Raw genomic sequence first — 18777 nt, 5'->3', positions numbered from 1 at the left:
CACTGAGGACAACTGAGGGAGTCTTGATGGACAACTTGAGGGAGATTGATGATACATGATTTTGTAAATTTGCTCAATCCACTCTTCAATTACACATATAAAACACCTCATATATAAATGCATTTTATAAATTTCCCTTTAGATGGATTAGATCAATGGTTTGGCATGTCTTTTTAATTAAACACACTTAAGGTCATCGCCTGGAGTTGCTTCCGGGTACGGCCAGTTGGCGCAAGATTAAAGTGACTCTTGCATTTAAATATGGATAGTTTTCTTACAAAAAACACATCCATTCGCTATAGGAGACTTTTATTCACCCCCAGGAGCCGTGTGAAGCACTTTTTTTATGGATGGATGCACTTTATACAACTCATTTTGGACTGATAAAGAGAAACACCCACCTATGCCATTCTAAAGCTTTGAAATGCCAGGATAATTTGAGTAAATCATGGGCTAATTTTCAATTTTGAAACTAACCTTTTAAAGAAATGTAACAATGTTAAACATTTCATTCATTATAAACAGTATGATAGTGCGACTACTTTGAATATTCATATTGTGGCACTGAACAGTGAAATGATTGTAAATCATAAATGACAAAGAATAGTGATATACATATTTAATATAAAGGTTCATTCTGATCTTGTTCATCAGATCTCACACACACTGTAGCGTCCCAACTACTAGTTCAAGCACTGACACCCTGTGGTGAAACAATCATGCATGTTTACCAGCCACCGCTTTCTCAGATCGGCTTATGTTGGATTAAAAGTTGGAAAATTCTGTACACAGTAATCATCAGAATATCTCCTGCCTGAAAATGTCAGAACCTACAAATGCATAGACTTTATTTATATACTCTCACTACCTCCCCTTGGCAGGCATTCTGCTTTATTTTTGTGTGAAGTTTTGTTAAAAAGTAGTATAAAAATTCTGTAGGCCAGCTTTCCTCATTCCATGCACAAGAACATGCCCAACTATAGTGCATTGTATTGTATTTCAACAGGAACAAGAGTCCTTTGCCCCCATTAATTCTTTGGAAAATTCCTTCAGCTATTTTGAGAAATAAATAATCAAACAGCATGTCCTACAAAAACAAAACAGGTTTGTTAGTTACTATAAACCAATTGCTATAAACTTATCTTATCAGCCTTTTTGAAAACAATATTTAGTATCTCATTTATGTTTAGTTTTAGGTGTGCGGCAGCCTTTTTTTAAACAACAAAACAACATATATAGTATTTTTTTTTTTAATAGGCCCTATATTAACTATTGATTGTGCCAAAATTCAGCACTTGCCAACCATTTGCAAATAAAGCTAAAGACCTTTGAGTTTAACATGTCAGTGTTTACCAAGTCTACACTGTAAGATCCAGTAAATGACATCCAACTTTTAAAGTTAAAAACAACAACTTTTTTTCTATTGGGGGATAAGGAGGATCAGCAGGTCATCTGGGAGACAACAACAATTTAAGCAAAGACAAAGAGGTGTCAAATTCTTCTTCTGTCTGTCTTGTGTTTGTCAGTCAATAGATTGCTTAATTCTAATGAACACATTTCGCAATGGCAGTGCAGTTTTGCAATTCTTGTACTCTTGCAATGTTTGAAGGCTTAAAAGTGTCATGAATCATCTTTTATCTCACTCATTACAAATGGGACAGATTCGATCATCACATCCATCAACAATATGTTCTTCTTGAATCAATCATATGAAGTACATGAACCAGTTAAAAACATTATTAACAGGATTAAGCAATAAACAAGGCACTTATTTTGGAACCTGCCCTTTGCTTTCTGTTCATGTCACATGCACATGACTCAAGAAGTTTGACTTCTCTAATTTTTCAATTGCTGCATCAGATATAATCTTTTTTTTTTTTTTTTTACAGGAAATATTGCTTGTGCACAAGGAGGTCTGGTGTAAGAAAGACTTGTTTTTGGCATTGGTAAATTATTAACTTGTTGATCCCCAAGCGAGCAAGAGTTTCAGAGACAGACCCAAAAAAGCCACTTCTGAACTGAACTCGAAATGGGAGTTCCTGTAAAACTCCTCGGTCTCGGCTTTTGGTTGCTTTCCTTACATTGTGCCCGATGTCAAAGTAAGTGATTTAGTTGTTGTTGCTATTTATTTGAATGTCATTTTCATTTAGATTGAGTGTTGACTAGTTCAGCATTTACAGTTTTTTACAATCGTTTTTGCAATTACATTTTTCAAACTACTTAACACATTTTTCAAATGCTTGGATACAATACATTTAAGCCAAAAATCATTTGTTCATTGAACTTAAATCACCTGTTCAAAATGACACAACTTAACATCAAAGTATTACTATTTCAAAATGCAACTCACACTTTACATCTGAGATGAGTGTGCATTCATTTTGTTACAAAGATTGAACTATCAGTTTGTACATCTGCTTAAAATGAAAAGTAACTGTTGCATTACCCTTGAAGCATAGCTTTTATGGAAAATAGAGCATGTTTCAGGATAGATCATTTGACACCAGTTACCACAGAATATGAGCCAGATGGACCACACTACACTCTCAGAAAAAACGGTACAAAACTATACCTTTTAGGGTACAAGTAGCTGTCACTGGGGTGTTACCAAGTGTACAATTTTTTGGGTACATAATTGTACAATAAGGACCCATTGTGTACCTTTAAAGGTACCTTTATATGTTTTGTTGCCCAGGAACAAAATTGTACCTCTGCAGTACTTTTTTTTTTTTTCTTTTACCGTGTATCTATGGATGTCATATTTCATTCTTTATCAGATATGGTTTCTATGGCCCCATGTACCTCTTTTACAGAAAACATTTTCATATTCAACATTACTGAATGCAAGATGTCATTTTTATGCTATTGCTTTTGTGGTTTTAATGAGTTAATGGCTACCCTGGTAAAAAAAAAAAAAAAAAAAAAAAAAAAAGAATGCATAAAGAACGTTGGTACACAAAAAAAAAAAAAAAAAGAATGCATCAAGAATGTTGGTACACAAATTAGCCCTGCTGAAAAAAAAAAAAAAAGAAAAAAAAAAAAAAACATCCAAAACCAGCCTAGGCTGTTTGGCTGTTTTTAGCCTGGTCATTGCTGGTCAGCAGGCTGGTTTTAGAGGGGTATTGGCCACTTTTCTGTCTGGTCAGGCTGGGAAACCACCAGCTAAAACCAGCCTGATCAGGCTGGGAGACCAGCTAAAACCAGCTTAGACCAGCCAACCAGCCTAGGTTGGTAAACTGTATTCTGTACCCTGCTGAAAAAAAAAAAAAAAAAAAAAAAAAAAACCGCTAAAACTTTGAATCTAATTTTTTTCTTTAGACAACCTATGCTGAGATTTATTTTATCAGTAAATTCCACATTACAGTATTTCAATGATACCACTGTGTCTGTACTGTTCTCAGTCTACAGTAAAAAAAAATAAATGAAACCTGAATCACATATTTTGTACAACTACATTTAATGATTGTACCAGCAAAAACACATTGAAACTATGGGTAACTTGTGTATGGGTGATCTAAAGTAATGTTCCTATAATATTTCATAATAAAATTCGTTTTTTGAAACAATGCTTCTGCTAATGCAAGGCTTCTTTAAATATATGAACGCAATATGCAAAGTTTTGAACACTGGACAGCCTGTGTTACAAATAATGACTGTTTTGAGTTTTGTATCTAGAGTTTTGAAAAATGACATTAAGGTTCAGTTATTAGTGCAAAAACGATTGTAAAAACTGTAATATACATAAAACTGTTACAACTTTGTGTTTGTTTGTGCTTCTCAGATTGTCCTGGAGAGAACGTTAAATATGAAAACACAGAACCACTTGAGAAAGCTTCATATTCCGACGGTGAAACACTGAGAGTGAACTGCATGACAGGTTATACTGGCTTGTATAAATTAAAGTGTGAAAAAGGAGAATGGAAGGCAACCATTGAGCGTCACTGTGCAAGTAAGACAATTGTTATTATGATGATTTTTGGGGGTTATTAAATCAACGTTATCAGTGTTATCATGTAAAGTAAAACTTGTATGATTTCTACAGAAAAAAAATGTAGTCATCCAGGCGACACACCAAATGGTGATTTTAAACTTACTGATGGGACGGAGTTTGTTTTTGGAACAACAGTGGTGTATACTTGCAAGAAAGGGTAAATGCTTTATGCTTTTTTACATTTTACATTTAGATGACTTTATCTTGCTTTAGAGAGTGGAGTTTCGCAATGGCAGTGCAATTTTGCATTCATATGTTGAGACATGAACAGATAGCAAAGGGCTGTTTATTGCTTAATCCTATTAGATGTTTTTAACTGGTTCATGTTCATATGATTCATTTCTTTTTTTAATCTCTTTTTATTGTTTGAAATGTACACTATCCTCATCAGTTTGACTATCATTGTACATTGTGTTGACAGGTATGAAATGGCAAGCAGAATCAATCAGCGTACCTGCAGAGCTCAAGGATGGGACAATGCTGTCCCTGTCTGTGAGGGTATGATTTCTTTAAAGTTACTTTTTTAATTTCTCTCCGTCATAAAATAGTGACTCATAAGCTGTGAGGGAATTATAACTAAAAAGATTTATTGATTCATTGTTAAGTGATTGGTTTGTTGGTTCCTTTATTTTGTATTTATTTTCATATTCATTGATTGCCTAGTGGTGAAATGTCCAGCCATTCCCACAAATAGGGATGTAAGTGCATCGGGCAACACAGAGGAGGGAAACTACGGTGATGTTATTCACTTTGAGTGTGTATCTTCTGAAAAAATGATAGATGGAAGTAGTGACATTCACTGCAAAGAGACGGGCAAATGGAGTGACGATGTTCCAAAGTGCAAAGGTTCATTTCCATTTTTAAATTTTGTATTTATCTGTATTTTCAGCCTATGATCACAGATTTCTGTGCTTTATTCAAAGTGCCACTTTAAGTATTCTTGTTTCTCTCACTTTTCATACAGAAATAACATGCACAGCACCTGAGATACCAAATGGAAAGGTTGTTGAGCAAATGCCAGCATACCAGAAAGGTGCCACATTAGAATACAAATGCAATCAAGGGTTCAAGAAGAGAGAGGGAAATCCCAAATGCTCTAAATTTGGCTGGACTATTAAACCAGAATGTGATGGTAATCCACCACTGTTACAAAATAAACAATTCATGTGGCAAATAAAAGTAATACTTCTAACCATACATATTTTGTAGTGCAAAGACTTTGCATGTGCATCATTTATTAACTGAAACTACTAAAAATAGCAAAATAAACCTGAATCATTTGAATCTGGCTAATCTGTGACTTGGTTTGCTATTGAAAAACTACAACATTAGCTAATTGTTACTTTTTTTATTTAGCTCAAATGAGATGCTTCATCTCTTTGTATGCTTAGTTCTGCATAACTATGTCTTTTACAGATATAACTTGTAGTCTTCAGTCAACCACATTTGGAATACAAAAGATCAGCCCAGCGGGAAAGACTATTTTCAAGGTTGGAGAAAAGGTGGAGATCATCTGTTCTGAAAAATACATGCTCATTTTTACAAAAGAAACCAGCAGATCATTTACATGCCAAGATAATGGAAACTGGGATCATAAGCCTGTTTGTGCAGGTAAAATATAAAGAAAGACTTTTGGATTTAGTGATGAACTCACTGCATGTTACTAAAAGCATGTGAATCTTGTTTCAGAGATTACATGTGAAGTTCCACGTGACCAGCATGTGGATAGTCCATATCATTACTTCAGGGGAAATATGAAATTGGGAACAAAACATTATTACTATTGCGAGCCTGGGTATGACCAAATGGAAACAAAGGCCACATGTACAAAAGACGGATGGATACCAAATCCACTGTGTGCTAGTATGATCTGCTATTAAATCTCACAATATATGCAAATGATTCTTCATATAATATGAATTAGTAATTTGTATGATGGATAATTGTTTTACAGAAACATGTGTAGCACCCAACATCCAAAATGCAAAGATTGTGAGAGGCTCGAAATCAAAATATCCAACTTCTTCAAGAGTAGAATATCAATGTCTTCATGGATTTAAACCAGAGGAGCCTTTTGAAATCATCTGTGATTCCTGGGCTGAATGGACAGGCATACAGCAATGCACTGGTATGCCACAGTGTACTGCCATTTTACCTCTAGTCCATTAAATGTCATGATACAAGGATATTTCTATATCCGATCAAATTATTATATGTCTGTGCATTGATGCATTTTAATTGGTATGATGCATGTTTGTTTTACAGAAAAAAAGTGTGCAGCACCTAACATCCAAAATGCAGAGATTGTGGGATATCAGAAACAACATTACAGAATCAATGACAAAATACAATATAAATGTCGTCCTGGATCTGAGCCAGAGCAGACTGTAACAATCACATGTGATTCCCAGGGCCAATGGACAGACATAAAGCCTTGCACTGGTATGTTACAATTACATATGTTACAGATAGAATAGTTTTTTTTTGAATATCCAAACTAAGTATTATTTATATACATGGTAATAGCTCAACAACATACGAAGTCAGAATTGTTACAAAGAGTTTTGAAACATTTCCCTCACAGTAAAGCAAAAACTTTGCCGTGATCCTTCTGTGGATAAAGGGTGGTTCAAATACATCGAACTGCCCAACAAAGAAAAAATCTCTTACTCCTGCAACAGGGATTATAAAGCATTTACTGGGCAATGGTGGGATTCGGCGACATGCAGCAATGGATTATGGTCTGATGAGCCTAGCTGTATCTGTGAGTTTTATTATTGTCAGCCTCAGGTGTTTGACAAATGATAATGTACTGAAATGTGCTTTCTGTCATTTGTCTTTACAGCTGAGGAAGAATGTGGTGCTCTTCCCAGTGTTCACCATGGAAAACCAAAGCAAACCAAACAGACCTTTCGTGATGGAGATACAGCACAATATGAATGTGATCCAGGATTCATACCAACTCCAAGATTCATAAAATGCATCCGTGGTACATGGGAGAAACCAGTTTGTAAGGGTGAGCCACTCAAACATTTATTACATGTTTGTATGGAGCAGCAGCTGGATGCAGTAGGCTGGACAATAGAATTTTTTTTTTTCTTGTTTCTTATTTTATTTTTGTCTTATTGGTGTTCAGTTTCTATATATATTTTTTTCAGAGGGTGTGCGTTGTGGCATTCCTCCAAAGGTGGAAAATGCAGTCATAACATCTAAACCTGAAGAATTTTATGTAGATGGATCAAATGTAACATACATATGTCGAGACTTATTCTTAATCAATGGAGAAAGAATGGTTTTCTGTCGCAATGGAAGATGGGAAAAAACACCAACATGTGAAGGTGAGGTTTTGGTTGATGATAACGTATTTTAAAACTTCTTACAAATTTGAAAGTATCATTCATGTAGGCAGATATTTCGATACTTGAAAATCAAGAAGAAGAATATTATGTGCCCAGATAATTTTGTGGTAATGATGACAAAATATACGAAATTTGCTTTGAAAACCTAATGAAAACAGAATTTGAGTTTTGGCACTTTTAGTCTTTAATCTCCACTGGACTAATATGCTAATGTAATGGTAAACATTGTCAATTTATTTTTAATATGTTTTTAAGAAACAGAAAGTATTGAAATACATTATGCACTTCAAAAGTTTTTGTCCAGTCGAATACTCTCTAAAATCGAAATAGTATTTCAGTGCCATAGTGCTTTAACTTCACTCCCATAAAGGTTTTTTCCACATGTTTGAAGCTGATAAAGAATGAAATAAGTGGAAGAATAATGAAATACATCAAAATAAGAATTTCTTTTAACTCTGCAGTCTAGATATAGTGGAAAACAAACACTGATCAAATAAAAATGACATGAAATGACCATTATTACCAGTAGAGAGCAGCAGAGGACCACTCATTAGTTTAGCTGCCATTTCCACTTTCTAGTTCTTTTCACATCTTGCTTTATTGCTTATTATAAAATGACTATTACATATTTTTACATATCTTAGTATTTCTATTGTACAGAAGTATGAAGTATAGAGAGGTCAGGAATTCACAAATTATCATGTCATTTAAAAACAAATTCTAAACAAACCTTACTGCATGATTCTCGACAGTTTCTAAAAGAAATGTCCACAGAGTGGCGCTAAAACACAGGTTCAATTTAGGTTTACAATTTAGTTTTCAAATCTCCCAGCATATTAAAATTGTTTTTAAGTCATAATATATTTCAGGTAATTCTGCGAAAATTACGCTTTATCAAACTCTTACAACTCTTACTCTTATCAAAATACTTTTCATGTCAAGGTAACGGGTAGGGGGAGTATGAGCCTGATTGTCAAGTTAAGATTATAGAGAAACACTTCTGGATTTGGTGTTGAATTTATTGCATGTTATTAAAAGCATGTGAATCTTGTTTCAGAGCCTACATGTGAATATCCACGTGACCAGCATGTGTCTGACTCATCTCTCCAGGGAAAAATTAAATTGGGAGAAAAACAATCTTACAGTTGTGAGCGTGGATATCATAAAATGGCAGAAGAGGCCACGTGTACACAAGACGGATGGGAACCTAAACAACTCTGTACTGGTATGTTCCGCTGTGGAGTATTTATATCTTTCTAAATTCAATTCTATCAATTGTCACATTTTGTTCAGTCAGTTACTACATTTATCATTGACTACATTTACATGTGCACGAAAAATCTGATTATTTCCAGAAATTTGAGTAAGTAGGGATAGTTCATTTGATGTTTATCTGCTTACTTCCAGGGCATTCAAGATGTAGGAGACTTTGTTTCTTCAGTAGAACACAAACAAAGATTTTTAACTCTAACCGCTGCAGTCTGTCAGTCATATAACGGTAGTCACTGGGACCCATGGCTTTGAGAGAAATAAAACAGACAAAACCAAATTAAACCCTTGTGATGATACATTGAGGTCTTAACACACAAAACAATCGGTCTGTGCAAAAAACTGAACAGTATTTATATAATTTTTTACCTCTGATCCACCACAATATCCAACTGTCCTGAGTGCGTTCACAACAGTCTGTGTGTGATGAAGAGCAAACAACCATAACTTCAGTCAATCAGGCTCAAAAGTTAATTTGGTTTTAGCTGTGTATGTTTTGATTCTCAAAGCCGTGGGTCCCATTGACTACCATTATATGACTGACCGACTACAACAGTTTGAGTTAAAAATGTTTGTTTTTGTTCTACTGAAGAAACAAAGTCACCTACATCTTACATGCCCTGGGGGTAAGCAAATACACACAAAATTTCCATTTTTGGGTGAACTATCCCTTTAATCGCATTATGATTTTTACATGACACAAGCAAAACTCTTCTAAAAAACTCTTCACCATATAGTCTTATGCTGAGTTATCACTTTAAACCGGAGTGTACCACTGCCGGACACTATTAATTTTTATTCACCACTAAATAATCATATTTTTCAAATCTCCTGCCTTTATCAACACAAAATTGGTGTCATTCCAAAGCTTCGAGTCTGAACTTTACAATGCATCATTTCATAACTGATGAAATATTACAATACATGGTAAAAAATAACCATATGTCAAAAATATCACACTGCTTAGATGGTCATAGTGTGTCATATTTGATAGGGCTTACGGAGTAGAATACAACACAGGCTTGTGTGTATTCTAACAACATTAGCACGTATGCTAGACATGTAATGCAGTTAAGTGTTGCCTGGAACTACGTTCGCCATGCGTTTCCCTGAAAATAATGCACATAGAATGTTCGCCGGCCAATCAGATTCAAGCATTCAACGGTATGGGGTTATTTTTGTGTCTTTATTATTCAAACAAATATACTGTGTTTGAGAGTAAAACTAATTATTTTGTAATTAAAAAATAAAAGTTTGCAAAAAAAGTCTTCTTAAATCTCAAAAATAAAGAAATTGATAACAAAATTACTTGCAGTGCGTGTACATTTTTTTACAATCTTTATTTTTCTTTGTGCACTTCAAACGCTGCCGCAGCATCCTTGCGTCAGATGCCATGTCACTTAATGTTGATACCGCTACTGTACGACTCCTGCTGGTGGTCATGGTGGTCTTTACCTTGATTACACTCATCATCTATCAAAACTCTACTAACGTGACTCATATTTTAGTTTAAGTTACCCCCCCCCCCCCCCCACCAGAAAATAATGGCCTGACGCTTTACTATTGAGGACTCTGGCAGCTAACGTTAGCTACACTGGCTAATAATCCTATTCAACGGTATCACCGAACTACAGACGAGCTTAGCTAATGTCACGTATTTAAATGGGTGAGCATGAGAAGAGAGACTACATAAATTCACTTGTCACTCAGTTTAAGACGTTAAATTAGTTATCTTCCTCAGTAAACACCCTTTTGTTCGCCATGGCTGATAGAACCTCACTCACTCGCTCCTCAGTCAGACTGACTGCGGCAGCAGCGGAGAAACGTAGTGGGCGTGGTCACTTCAATCGAGAGTGACCAATAGAAAAAGGCCTTTCATCCTGGTAGGTAGAGACCGCCCACTGAGATTCATCTTTACTCGCAAGCAAAACTTTTCAACTCGCAAACAAAAAATTTAGACCCGCAAAAAAAGACAGCAGAAAAGAGAGCAACTTTTGTGGTTTCGCGATGAAAAGCGTTTGAAGTGCACAAAGAAAAATAAAGTTTGTAAAAAAAATTTACACGCACTGCAAGTAATTTTGTTATCAATTTCTTTATTTTTGAGATTTAAGAAGACTTTTTTTGCAAACTTTTATTTTTTAATTACAAAATAATTAGTTTTACTCTCAAACACAGTATATTTGTTTGAATAATAAAGACACAAAAATAACCCCATACAACGGCCCCGTAGTATAATATTCTTTATGTAACTGTGCGAAAATTATGCTTTATCAAACTCTGCAAATCATACTTTGTGTGAATAAAAGCTGTCAGAGTTTTACTGCCTCTAGTGTTAATTTATTTATTTTTTTATTTTTGGAAACTGCAGTGATTGCAGTAGATAAATATGTGACCAATTGTCTGCTTTCTCTAGAGACATGTCCTCTACAGGAGAGTACAACAGAAGGCTTAAAAATTGAGGGACTCTCTGAGCCTGTCAAACCTGGAACAAAGCTAACTTTTTCATGCACTGGAGAAGAAATGAGTTTAAAAGGATCAAGAGAAATCACCTGCAAGTCAGATGGAACATGGACCGCCCCATTCCCCAAATGCATGGGTATGGTCACAGGTTTACTTAGGTGATTTTTTTAGCAGTGTCTAGATGCTAAAATAGATGCTAAAGTCTAAGACGCTAAAGTAGCAAGCAGAACCATGATGACAAGTTTACCTTGATAAACAACTTAAATTGTCTTGTATATATATTTAATTTGGATAGAGTTTTATTATAACATATTACATTAAATAATATGTGTGTATCCAGCCTGGTCTCGTTGTTTATACATAGGTATTTATACATAATGTTTACAGGCTTAAAGGTTTTTACTGATGCTAAAACGTACAATTTAGACGTTTCAAAAACCTATAAAAAAGCCATTGGTATGACAATTAAAATAGCAAGAATAATAATGAAATTAATGGTGCGATTTCAATATATTTATAAGGATTCGTTTTTAGGTGTCGTCAATACGTTAGTATTGTATGTTAAAATGCTGAAAACATGTAAGTATTTGTACGTTTGGATGCTGTAAATACATCAGTATTGTATGTTTTAGTGTCTGGAAAAACTTAAGTAAATGTACATTTTGTAAAACCACATTTTACGTCAAATTCATGCGAATTATCGTGAGATCATGTTGGTATATAATATCATATCATATGTCATATATTATATACTGAATATCTATGCATCATAAGTATTTTTTTAAACATTTTACTTAAATGACCTTATTCTCTTATTAGCAATATGTGTTAGATATATATCATGTTTTGTTTTTTAGGGAACTCAGGGAAATGTGGGAAACCGCCACGTGCAAACAATTCAGATACAACAGCCATGGAAAAAAACGAATACAACCCAGGGGAGTGGGTTGAATACAAGTGTTTTGATAAATACGTATTGGATACTCGTAGGCCTTTCTCCAGTTACTTGACCTGTGAGCAAGGCGAATGGAGTGGACAAATTAAGTGTTTAAGTAAGAATTAATACAGTTCACCATATGTATATATCATGATGTAATCTTGCAGTTTAAGTTGTAATGATTAATTAATGAATGTACATTGTGACACTGATAGTGACATACTGGGTTTATTTCAGAGCCCTGTACAGTGACAGAGGAGATAATGGATAGAAGTGGTATACAATTGAAGTGGAAGGAACAGCAAAAGATGTTCGCACCACATGATGATTACATCTCCTTTAGTTGTCAGAGCGGCAAAGCGTCAGTAGGTGTTGACCTAAGACAAAAGTGTAATGATGGAGACATGACTTTGCCTCAGTGTGAGTGACCCTGGGAATAACTCATTACTGAAGTATCAAAAACAAATGGAGCAAAAATTATTGTGTTTTTCCCAATTCAATTTCTATATTTTGGATTTATTGTGAGTAAAACTAAAGAAATGCTAAAAGCAGCAAATAAGAGTTTTTTCTTCAGCATTCATTCATGTGTAATACTCAAGAAATTTTTGCATTGATTTGTGTTTAATAAAGAAAATGAATCAGCCTTTAAATACTAAATATTGAAGTGAAGACTGTTTATACAGTTTATACTTTGTAAACGGCACTAAGGCATGTGTCAGGTTTTACCTGTTTTGGTGCAAAAAGTTGGCAAACCCTGGGAAGCATAATATAAATATCTGAAACTGCATTTCACAACAACTTTAGCTTCACACAAACATACATGTGCACACACACACGCACACACACACACACACACACACACACACACGCGCGCGCGCGCGCACACACGCACATACACACTTGCTTGTTACATGTTATGGCAATGACATTGTGTAATCACTGCTTCAGAATAAAGCTTGGCATTCAAACTATTTCAGTGAGTTTGGTTTCTTTTTACTTTCAGCTATTTCCACCCATTTTATTTACACAGATTTGTTTAACTAATGTGAGAATTTGAACTGACTGCAATAGATGACCCCTATTAGGCCTAGAAGCCAAGGTTATTAATACTTATTGCTGTAAAACTGAACACACAACATTATTTGTGAAAACACAAATTATATCATCTGTAAATTCTGCTTTAGAAAGATATTTAGAATAAAATCGCTGAACAAATTAATTTAACAGCAGCCATATCACCCTGTAGCCCAAGATTGGTCACCCACTGAAGCTAAGCAGGGCTGAGCCTGGTCAGTACCTGGATGGGAGACCTCCTGGGAAAACTAGGTTGCTGCTGGAAGAGGTGCTAGTGAGGCCAGCAGGGGGTGCTCACCCTGTGGTCTGTGTGGGTCCTAGCACCCCAGTATAGTGACGGGGACACTATACTGCCAAAACTGTCTTTCGGATGAGACGTTAAACCGAGGTCCTGACTCTCTGTGGTCATTAAAAATCCCAGGATGTCTTTCGAAAAGAGTAGAGGTGTGACCTCGGCATCCTGGCCAAATTTACCCATTGGCCTCTGACCATCATGGCCCCCGAATCATCCCCATATTCCGACTGGCTTCATCACTCTGTCTCCTCTCCACCAGTAAGCTGGTGTGTGGTGGGCGTTCTGGCGCACTATGGCTGCCGTCGCATCATCCAGGTGGATGCTGCACACTGGTGGTGGATGAGGAGATACCCCTGACACTGTAAGCGCTTTGAGTGTCTAGAAAAGCGCTATATAAATGTAATGAATTATTATTATTATTATTATTATTATTATTATTATTAAACTCAATGGCCTAATGGTTAGAGATTTGGCCTTGTAATCCAAAGGTTGCAGGTTCGAGTCTCGGGTACAACAGGGATTTTAGGTAGGGGGATGGGAGTGTGTGTGCGCACTTGGATGGGTTAAATGCAGAGCACAAATTCTGAATATGGGTCACCATACTTGGCCGCACCTTATGTCCTTTCCTTCAGTGACAACATACAAGTCAGTTATTTAATGTTGGCTCTTTGAGTTCAAGACATCCCTTTACCAAAAAGAAGACGCTACAGACGCTAGGACACATTTCTCAATACTTAGGTCACTTTTGCAAAACTCTTCACACAATTCTCCTAACCGACTTTCAGCTTGGCAAAGCAGTTCATTTCACATTCAAAATGCACTACAACTACCAAAACACTTTATTCAGGTCTCAAATAAACTCATTCTTCCAGAACACTAGCAAAGGTTGACAGTCGACAAACACACTTTGTCACCCACAAAACAATGACCTAAAAAACACTAACAACATGTAGCATTACACAGTGTTTTCTTGTGTAAAACAAGGGCACACCTCTGTTTATAATTGCAATATGTATTGTTTATAACTACAATATATGTTACTGGAATGAATCAGACATGATGCAGAATTCGTCAATATTTTATGTTGTTTATTTATTTTTATTTTTTTGCACTAAGTAATTCCAAAATACAAGAATTTGTATACACACCATCCACTGATACAGATACAATAGTAATGCTAATCTACTCACATTTTTAGATTTGAAATATGTTTCAATAAAATATTGCTGTTGAACTTTGCTGTCTTATTCAGTTTTGCATTATGTTATTGTTTTGAACAAGTTTAACAGTTTTGAAAACAGTATGTAAGCACGTGCAAAATGTCCTGTACGTACACAGATTTTTGGCAGTTGTTGTGTCTGAGTGAGAAAAGAATGAATGAAATTTGAGAGATGTAGTCATTGAATGCATTTTGTGCCAAAACAATGATAATTGGTCCTCGGTTTAGCCCACATAGACTTCTGTTGTGCTCACTGTGTGAAGAGTTTTGCAAAAGTGACCTAAGTATAGAGAAATGTGTCCTAGCGTCTGTAAAAAAAAACTGTAATGTAGTAATTATTCAAATATCATAGTATACTTTTTACAACTAAATTGGGGATTAATTATATGTGACAAGTTACACTGAAAAAAATGATTCATTGAATTTACTCAATTTTTTTAAGGTAAGTGGTTGCAATCAATTGATTTGATCTAAATTTAAACAAACACATTTATTTGGATTTAAACAATTTTATTTAGTTAACTTAGTATTAAAAAAATGAGTAATTTCAGCTCAATTTAAATATGCTACTTCCTCTTAATTTATTTAATTGTTTCTGAAGAAAAAATATTCATTGAATTTACTCAAATTTTTTAAGGTAAGTGGTTGCAATCAATTTATTTTAGCTACATTTAAATAATCACATTTTGTTGACTAAATTTCAAAATTGTTTTAATCACTTACCTTAAAAAAAATCCTTTTCTTAAGGAGAGGTTCTTAAATGGCTTTGCAAATACACACAACAAGTTTAATGTTTTGAATTTATTTTTAATGTCATCAAATGTAAATTCAGTAACAGTTTCTTTGTATATACAACAAGTGTTTGGAAGACAAGTGCTTACTTAACGTTGCACATTCACAAAATAAAAATTAACAAAAATTCACAGGTGAAAGAGGCCACATTGTTGAGTGTGGACTTGGAATTGCAAAATTAATAAAAAATATGTGGAAACAGGCAACAGTATATAGTGATTAAACAGTATATTGTATTTTTTCAATAGTGAATAAAACAATAGTGTTAAAACTGTTCATATTTCATGCAACAAACTGCAATTTGTAATGGATTTTACAGGTATGCCCATGGTGATGTGTTGTGGGTCTTTCAAGGAGTCATCTCTTTGACTGTCCTATATTTAAATAAAAAGAAACTGTTATTAGTAGGGTTGGGTATCAACTGATATTTACCAGCCAATATGCACAAAAACAAATCAGTATGTCATCATAAACAGCTGTTTTTTTTTTAAGTTAAAGTAAAAGGAAGCAGATGAGAAAGAAAACTGACAAATCTATTTGTATATCTCCCACATGTTGTTCCTAATCTGCAAATGGAACACAAATTCAGATATTTTTAATGAGATCTGTGAGCTTTCTAACCCTGCATAGACAGCAACGCAACTCAACTGAAATGTTCTTAGGCCAAGAAACACATTAAAGATATTGGTAAAATAGTCCATGTGACATCAGTGTTTCAACAGTAATTTCATGAAGCAACGAGAATACTTGTGCGCAAAGAAAACAAAAATACAGACTCCTCCGCGCCACCGTCTGCCATTCATGAGAGCACCATGACACAAGTGTTTGGTGTTGCTGACATGAACATGCATGGGCTGAACCATGTTTATAAGCAAAGAAAAACACACGCATATGTCATTGTAGTCTTGACAATGGAGGCAGGAAGAAGAATTGTTGAATAAAGTTATTTTTGTTTTCTTTGCACATTAAAATTATTCTTTAGCTCTGTAAAGATACGGTTGAACCACTGATGTCACATAAATGGTTACACTTATGTCCTTAGTACGTTTTTGGGCCAGTTATATTGTTGCCTATGCAAGTCCAGAAACCTCTCAGATTTCATTAAAAAAAAATTATTTTTTTTTTGGTTCTGAAGATAAACTAAGGTCTTCTGGGTTTGGAAAGACATGAGGGTGAGTAATTAACGACAGAATTTTCATTTTTTTGGGCAACTATAACCCTTTTAGTATTTGAAATTTAAGTAGAATTTAAATTCAAGCAGAGACATTTTTGTCTGGACACTGTATTTGACATCACTGTGTTAAATAATAATACATATGGGAAAGGAAAAGACACTTGATAAATGAATACATACCTCCTGTAAAATGCCGAAATATTTGACCATTTTCCTCCCAGTAAGACCTCCTTTCTGGAAAACAGCAGTGATCTGTGGAACATAACATATTACATTATATGATATATTTCATTAAAGTCAACTGTTTATTGTAAAATGCTTTAATACTAAAAATACTTACTGTGCATATTGCTGGAATAACACAACTTCAGGAAAGTGGCGAACCTGGAAACTTCCTTTGGCATCAAGGAAATGGTATGTGTCCTAGTCACAGGAACATGCAGAGAGTCCCTCAAATGAAAGTAAAAACACAATAATTATTATTGCTAGTTTAAAACAGTTTACATGCTGCACCATTAAAGCTAGCAAAAAGGGGCATGTTCACATGATTACAATTGTGAACACTAAAAACATTCAGAAATCCAATGTTATATTGTGAGATTTACTGATAGGAACTAACTGGAAATTCCCCTCATAACTTCATGCCTTCGTCCATATTTTTGATTTCCCGGAACTTTCTATTACAAGGCGTAGTTATTTGGAGTTGTGATGGTGTCCAGTATGAACGAAACACATCTAACGTAACACCACAAATAAAGTTTGAGTCTGTGGAAACAATTCTACAGTACAAACACGCAGTTAAGGATACGATCTGCCCATCATTGCTTTAAATGCAATAGTTGCCACAGAAGTTAATACTTTTTTTCGGTATCACGCAAGCACTACCTTACCTTCCGCCAAAACAAACTGCTCTTGAACAAACAAGTTAAGGACATTAAAGATGACCCGTCCAAAAGGATTTAACGTTATGTTTAACCACATTAGAAGCCGGCAGATTCCCGAAGGACTGGCTGTGGTAACGTTAACTTTACTTAGGCGGGAACACCAATAACGTTACCGGCCTGAGCATCTCCGAAAGCGCTTAAGCATTTAAATAGACGCTATCCTTTCAAATAAACGACGTATTTTAGGCTTACACAACTACATTTTCATACAAAAATATCTTAAAAGTACATTCTGTCACATAAAAAAAGTATTATTTGTGTTATTTGTGTAAGTTATATGTGACCGTCCGTTGGTCGCTGTGGAATTTCTCTCAAAGACTCATTTTGCAGATATTATTTATACAGCGAACAAACTATTTACTGTAATAAACAGTGCTACACTACATTATTACTCACATAAATATTACTCACCGTGTAAATCGACCGAATGATGAAAACTCCGGGTCCGGAATGAAAAGTTCCCACCGTGAACCGTGAACGTGACTGGAAACTCCTTTTGGCGCCAGGGAGAATGTGCATTGGTACGCATGCGCAGAAAGTTTACTTAATATTTTCTAACTGAATTTAATTAATTCACATGGCTTGGATTTAAAACACATGTAATTCGCTTAAAACCAATTAATACTTATTAATTAAAATCAAAAACTAAATTTTTATTATTTAAACTAGCGAAATTGAATCATGCTTAATTTAATTGGGGCCATAATCATTTTTTTCAGTGAGTGTTGGGATCTTCAAAAGCTGCAGGTAAATAGCAGACAAGACTTAGTTATTATTAATAGAAAAAGATGTAACATAACTTAAGTCAACCACATTTGGAGTAAAACTGATCAACCTAGAGGGAAAAACTACTTGGCAAGATATTGGAAGAGGGATATTTGTTTTAAAGCAATGTGTTTTTTTTTACATACAGTCAATACACTAGCATATCTGGTGCAAATTCTACATTTTGCATTTACTTGTTCCATTAGTAAAATGTCACACACCACAATGAAGAAATTCTAAAATACAAATGCCTTCAGCCATATCAATTTCCAGAAGGACAATGGATCTGTTAAAAAGGGAAAAGACAAAGTGATTCACTTAAACTGTAGTCTTTCAAAAATCACATGCATTTACCGTGGGTGAAATTAAACTCGATTCATAATAAACATCAGCTGACAATGACAGCAAAACAAGCAGGAAACAACTCATGTTCACTAAATTGTCACAATAATGAAGTGAACACTATAAAACACTGAATAAAATGGACAAAAATGTGCC

General features: G+C 34.8%; 1 protein-coding gene and 1 long non-coding RNA gene across 2 annotated transcripts in view; one reads left to right on the top strand and one right to left on the bottom strand.

Moving 5' to 3' along the window:
* Positions 1-1696: 1696 nt before the first annotated feature.
* The window catches only part of LOC141338114 (complement factor H-like), a 39622-nt gene continuing 22541 nt past the window's right edge, over positions 1697-18777 (top strand). Inside the window, 17 exon segments of the mRNA XM_073843675.1 lie at positions 1697-2099; positions 3782-3949; positions 4043-4148; positions 4413-4489; positions 4655-4837; positions 4956-5123; positions 5408-5602; positions 5681-5854; positions 5946-6119; positions 6257-6433; positions 6576-6755; positions 6837-7007; positions 7150-7329; positions 8408-8575; positions 11033-11215; positions 11937-12131; positions 12254-12441. Of these exon segments, the coding sequence (XP_073699776.1) occupies positions 2030-2099; positions 3782-3949; positions 4043-4148; positions 4413-4489; positions 4655-4837; positions 4956-5123; positions 5408-5602; positions 5681-5854; positions 5946-6119; positions 6257-6433; positions 6576-6755; positions 6837-7007; positions 7150-7329; positions 8408-8575; positions 11033-11215; positions 11937-12131; positions 12254-12441 (2757 nt within the window). The 5' untranslated portion in view covers positions 1697-2029.
* Positions 15403-17251, bottom strand: LOC141339302 (uncharacterized). The gene is made up of 3 exons (XR_012355929.1): positions 16911-17251; positions 16751-16822; positions 15403-15770 (listed from the first exon to the last, which is right to left on the bottom strand). It is a non-coding gene; the product is annotated as an uncharacterized lncRNA (long non-coding RNA).

This window comes from Garra rufa, chromosome 7 (genome assembly GCF_049309525.1).
Source record: "Garra rufa chromosome 7, GarRuf1.0, whole genome shotgun sequence".
Lineage (NCBI taxonomy): Eukaryota > Metazoa > Chordata > Actinopteri > Cypriniformes > Cyprinidae > Garra > Garra rufa.
Note: the sequence above shows the minus strand (reverse complement) of the source record. Positions and strands in the feature narration are given on the sequence as shown.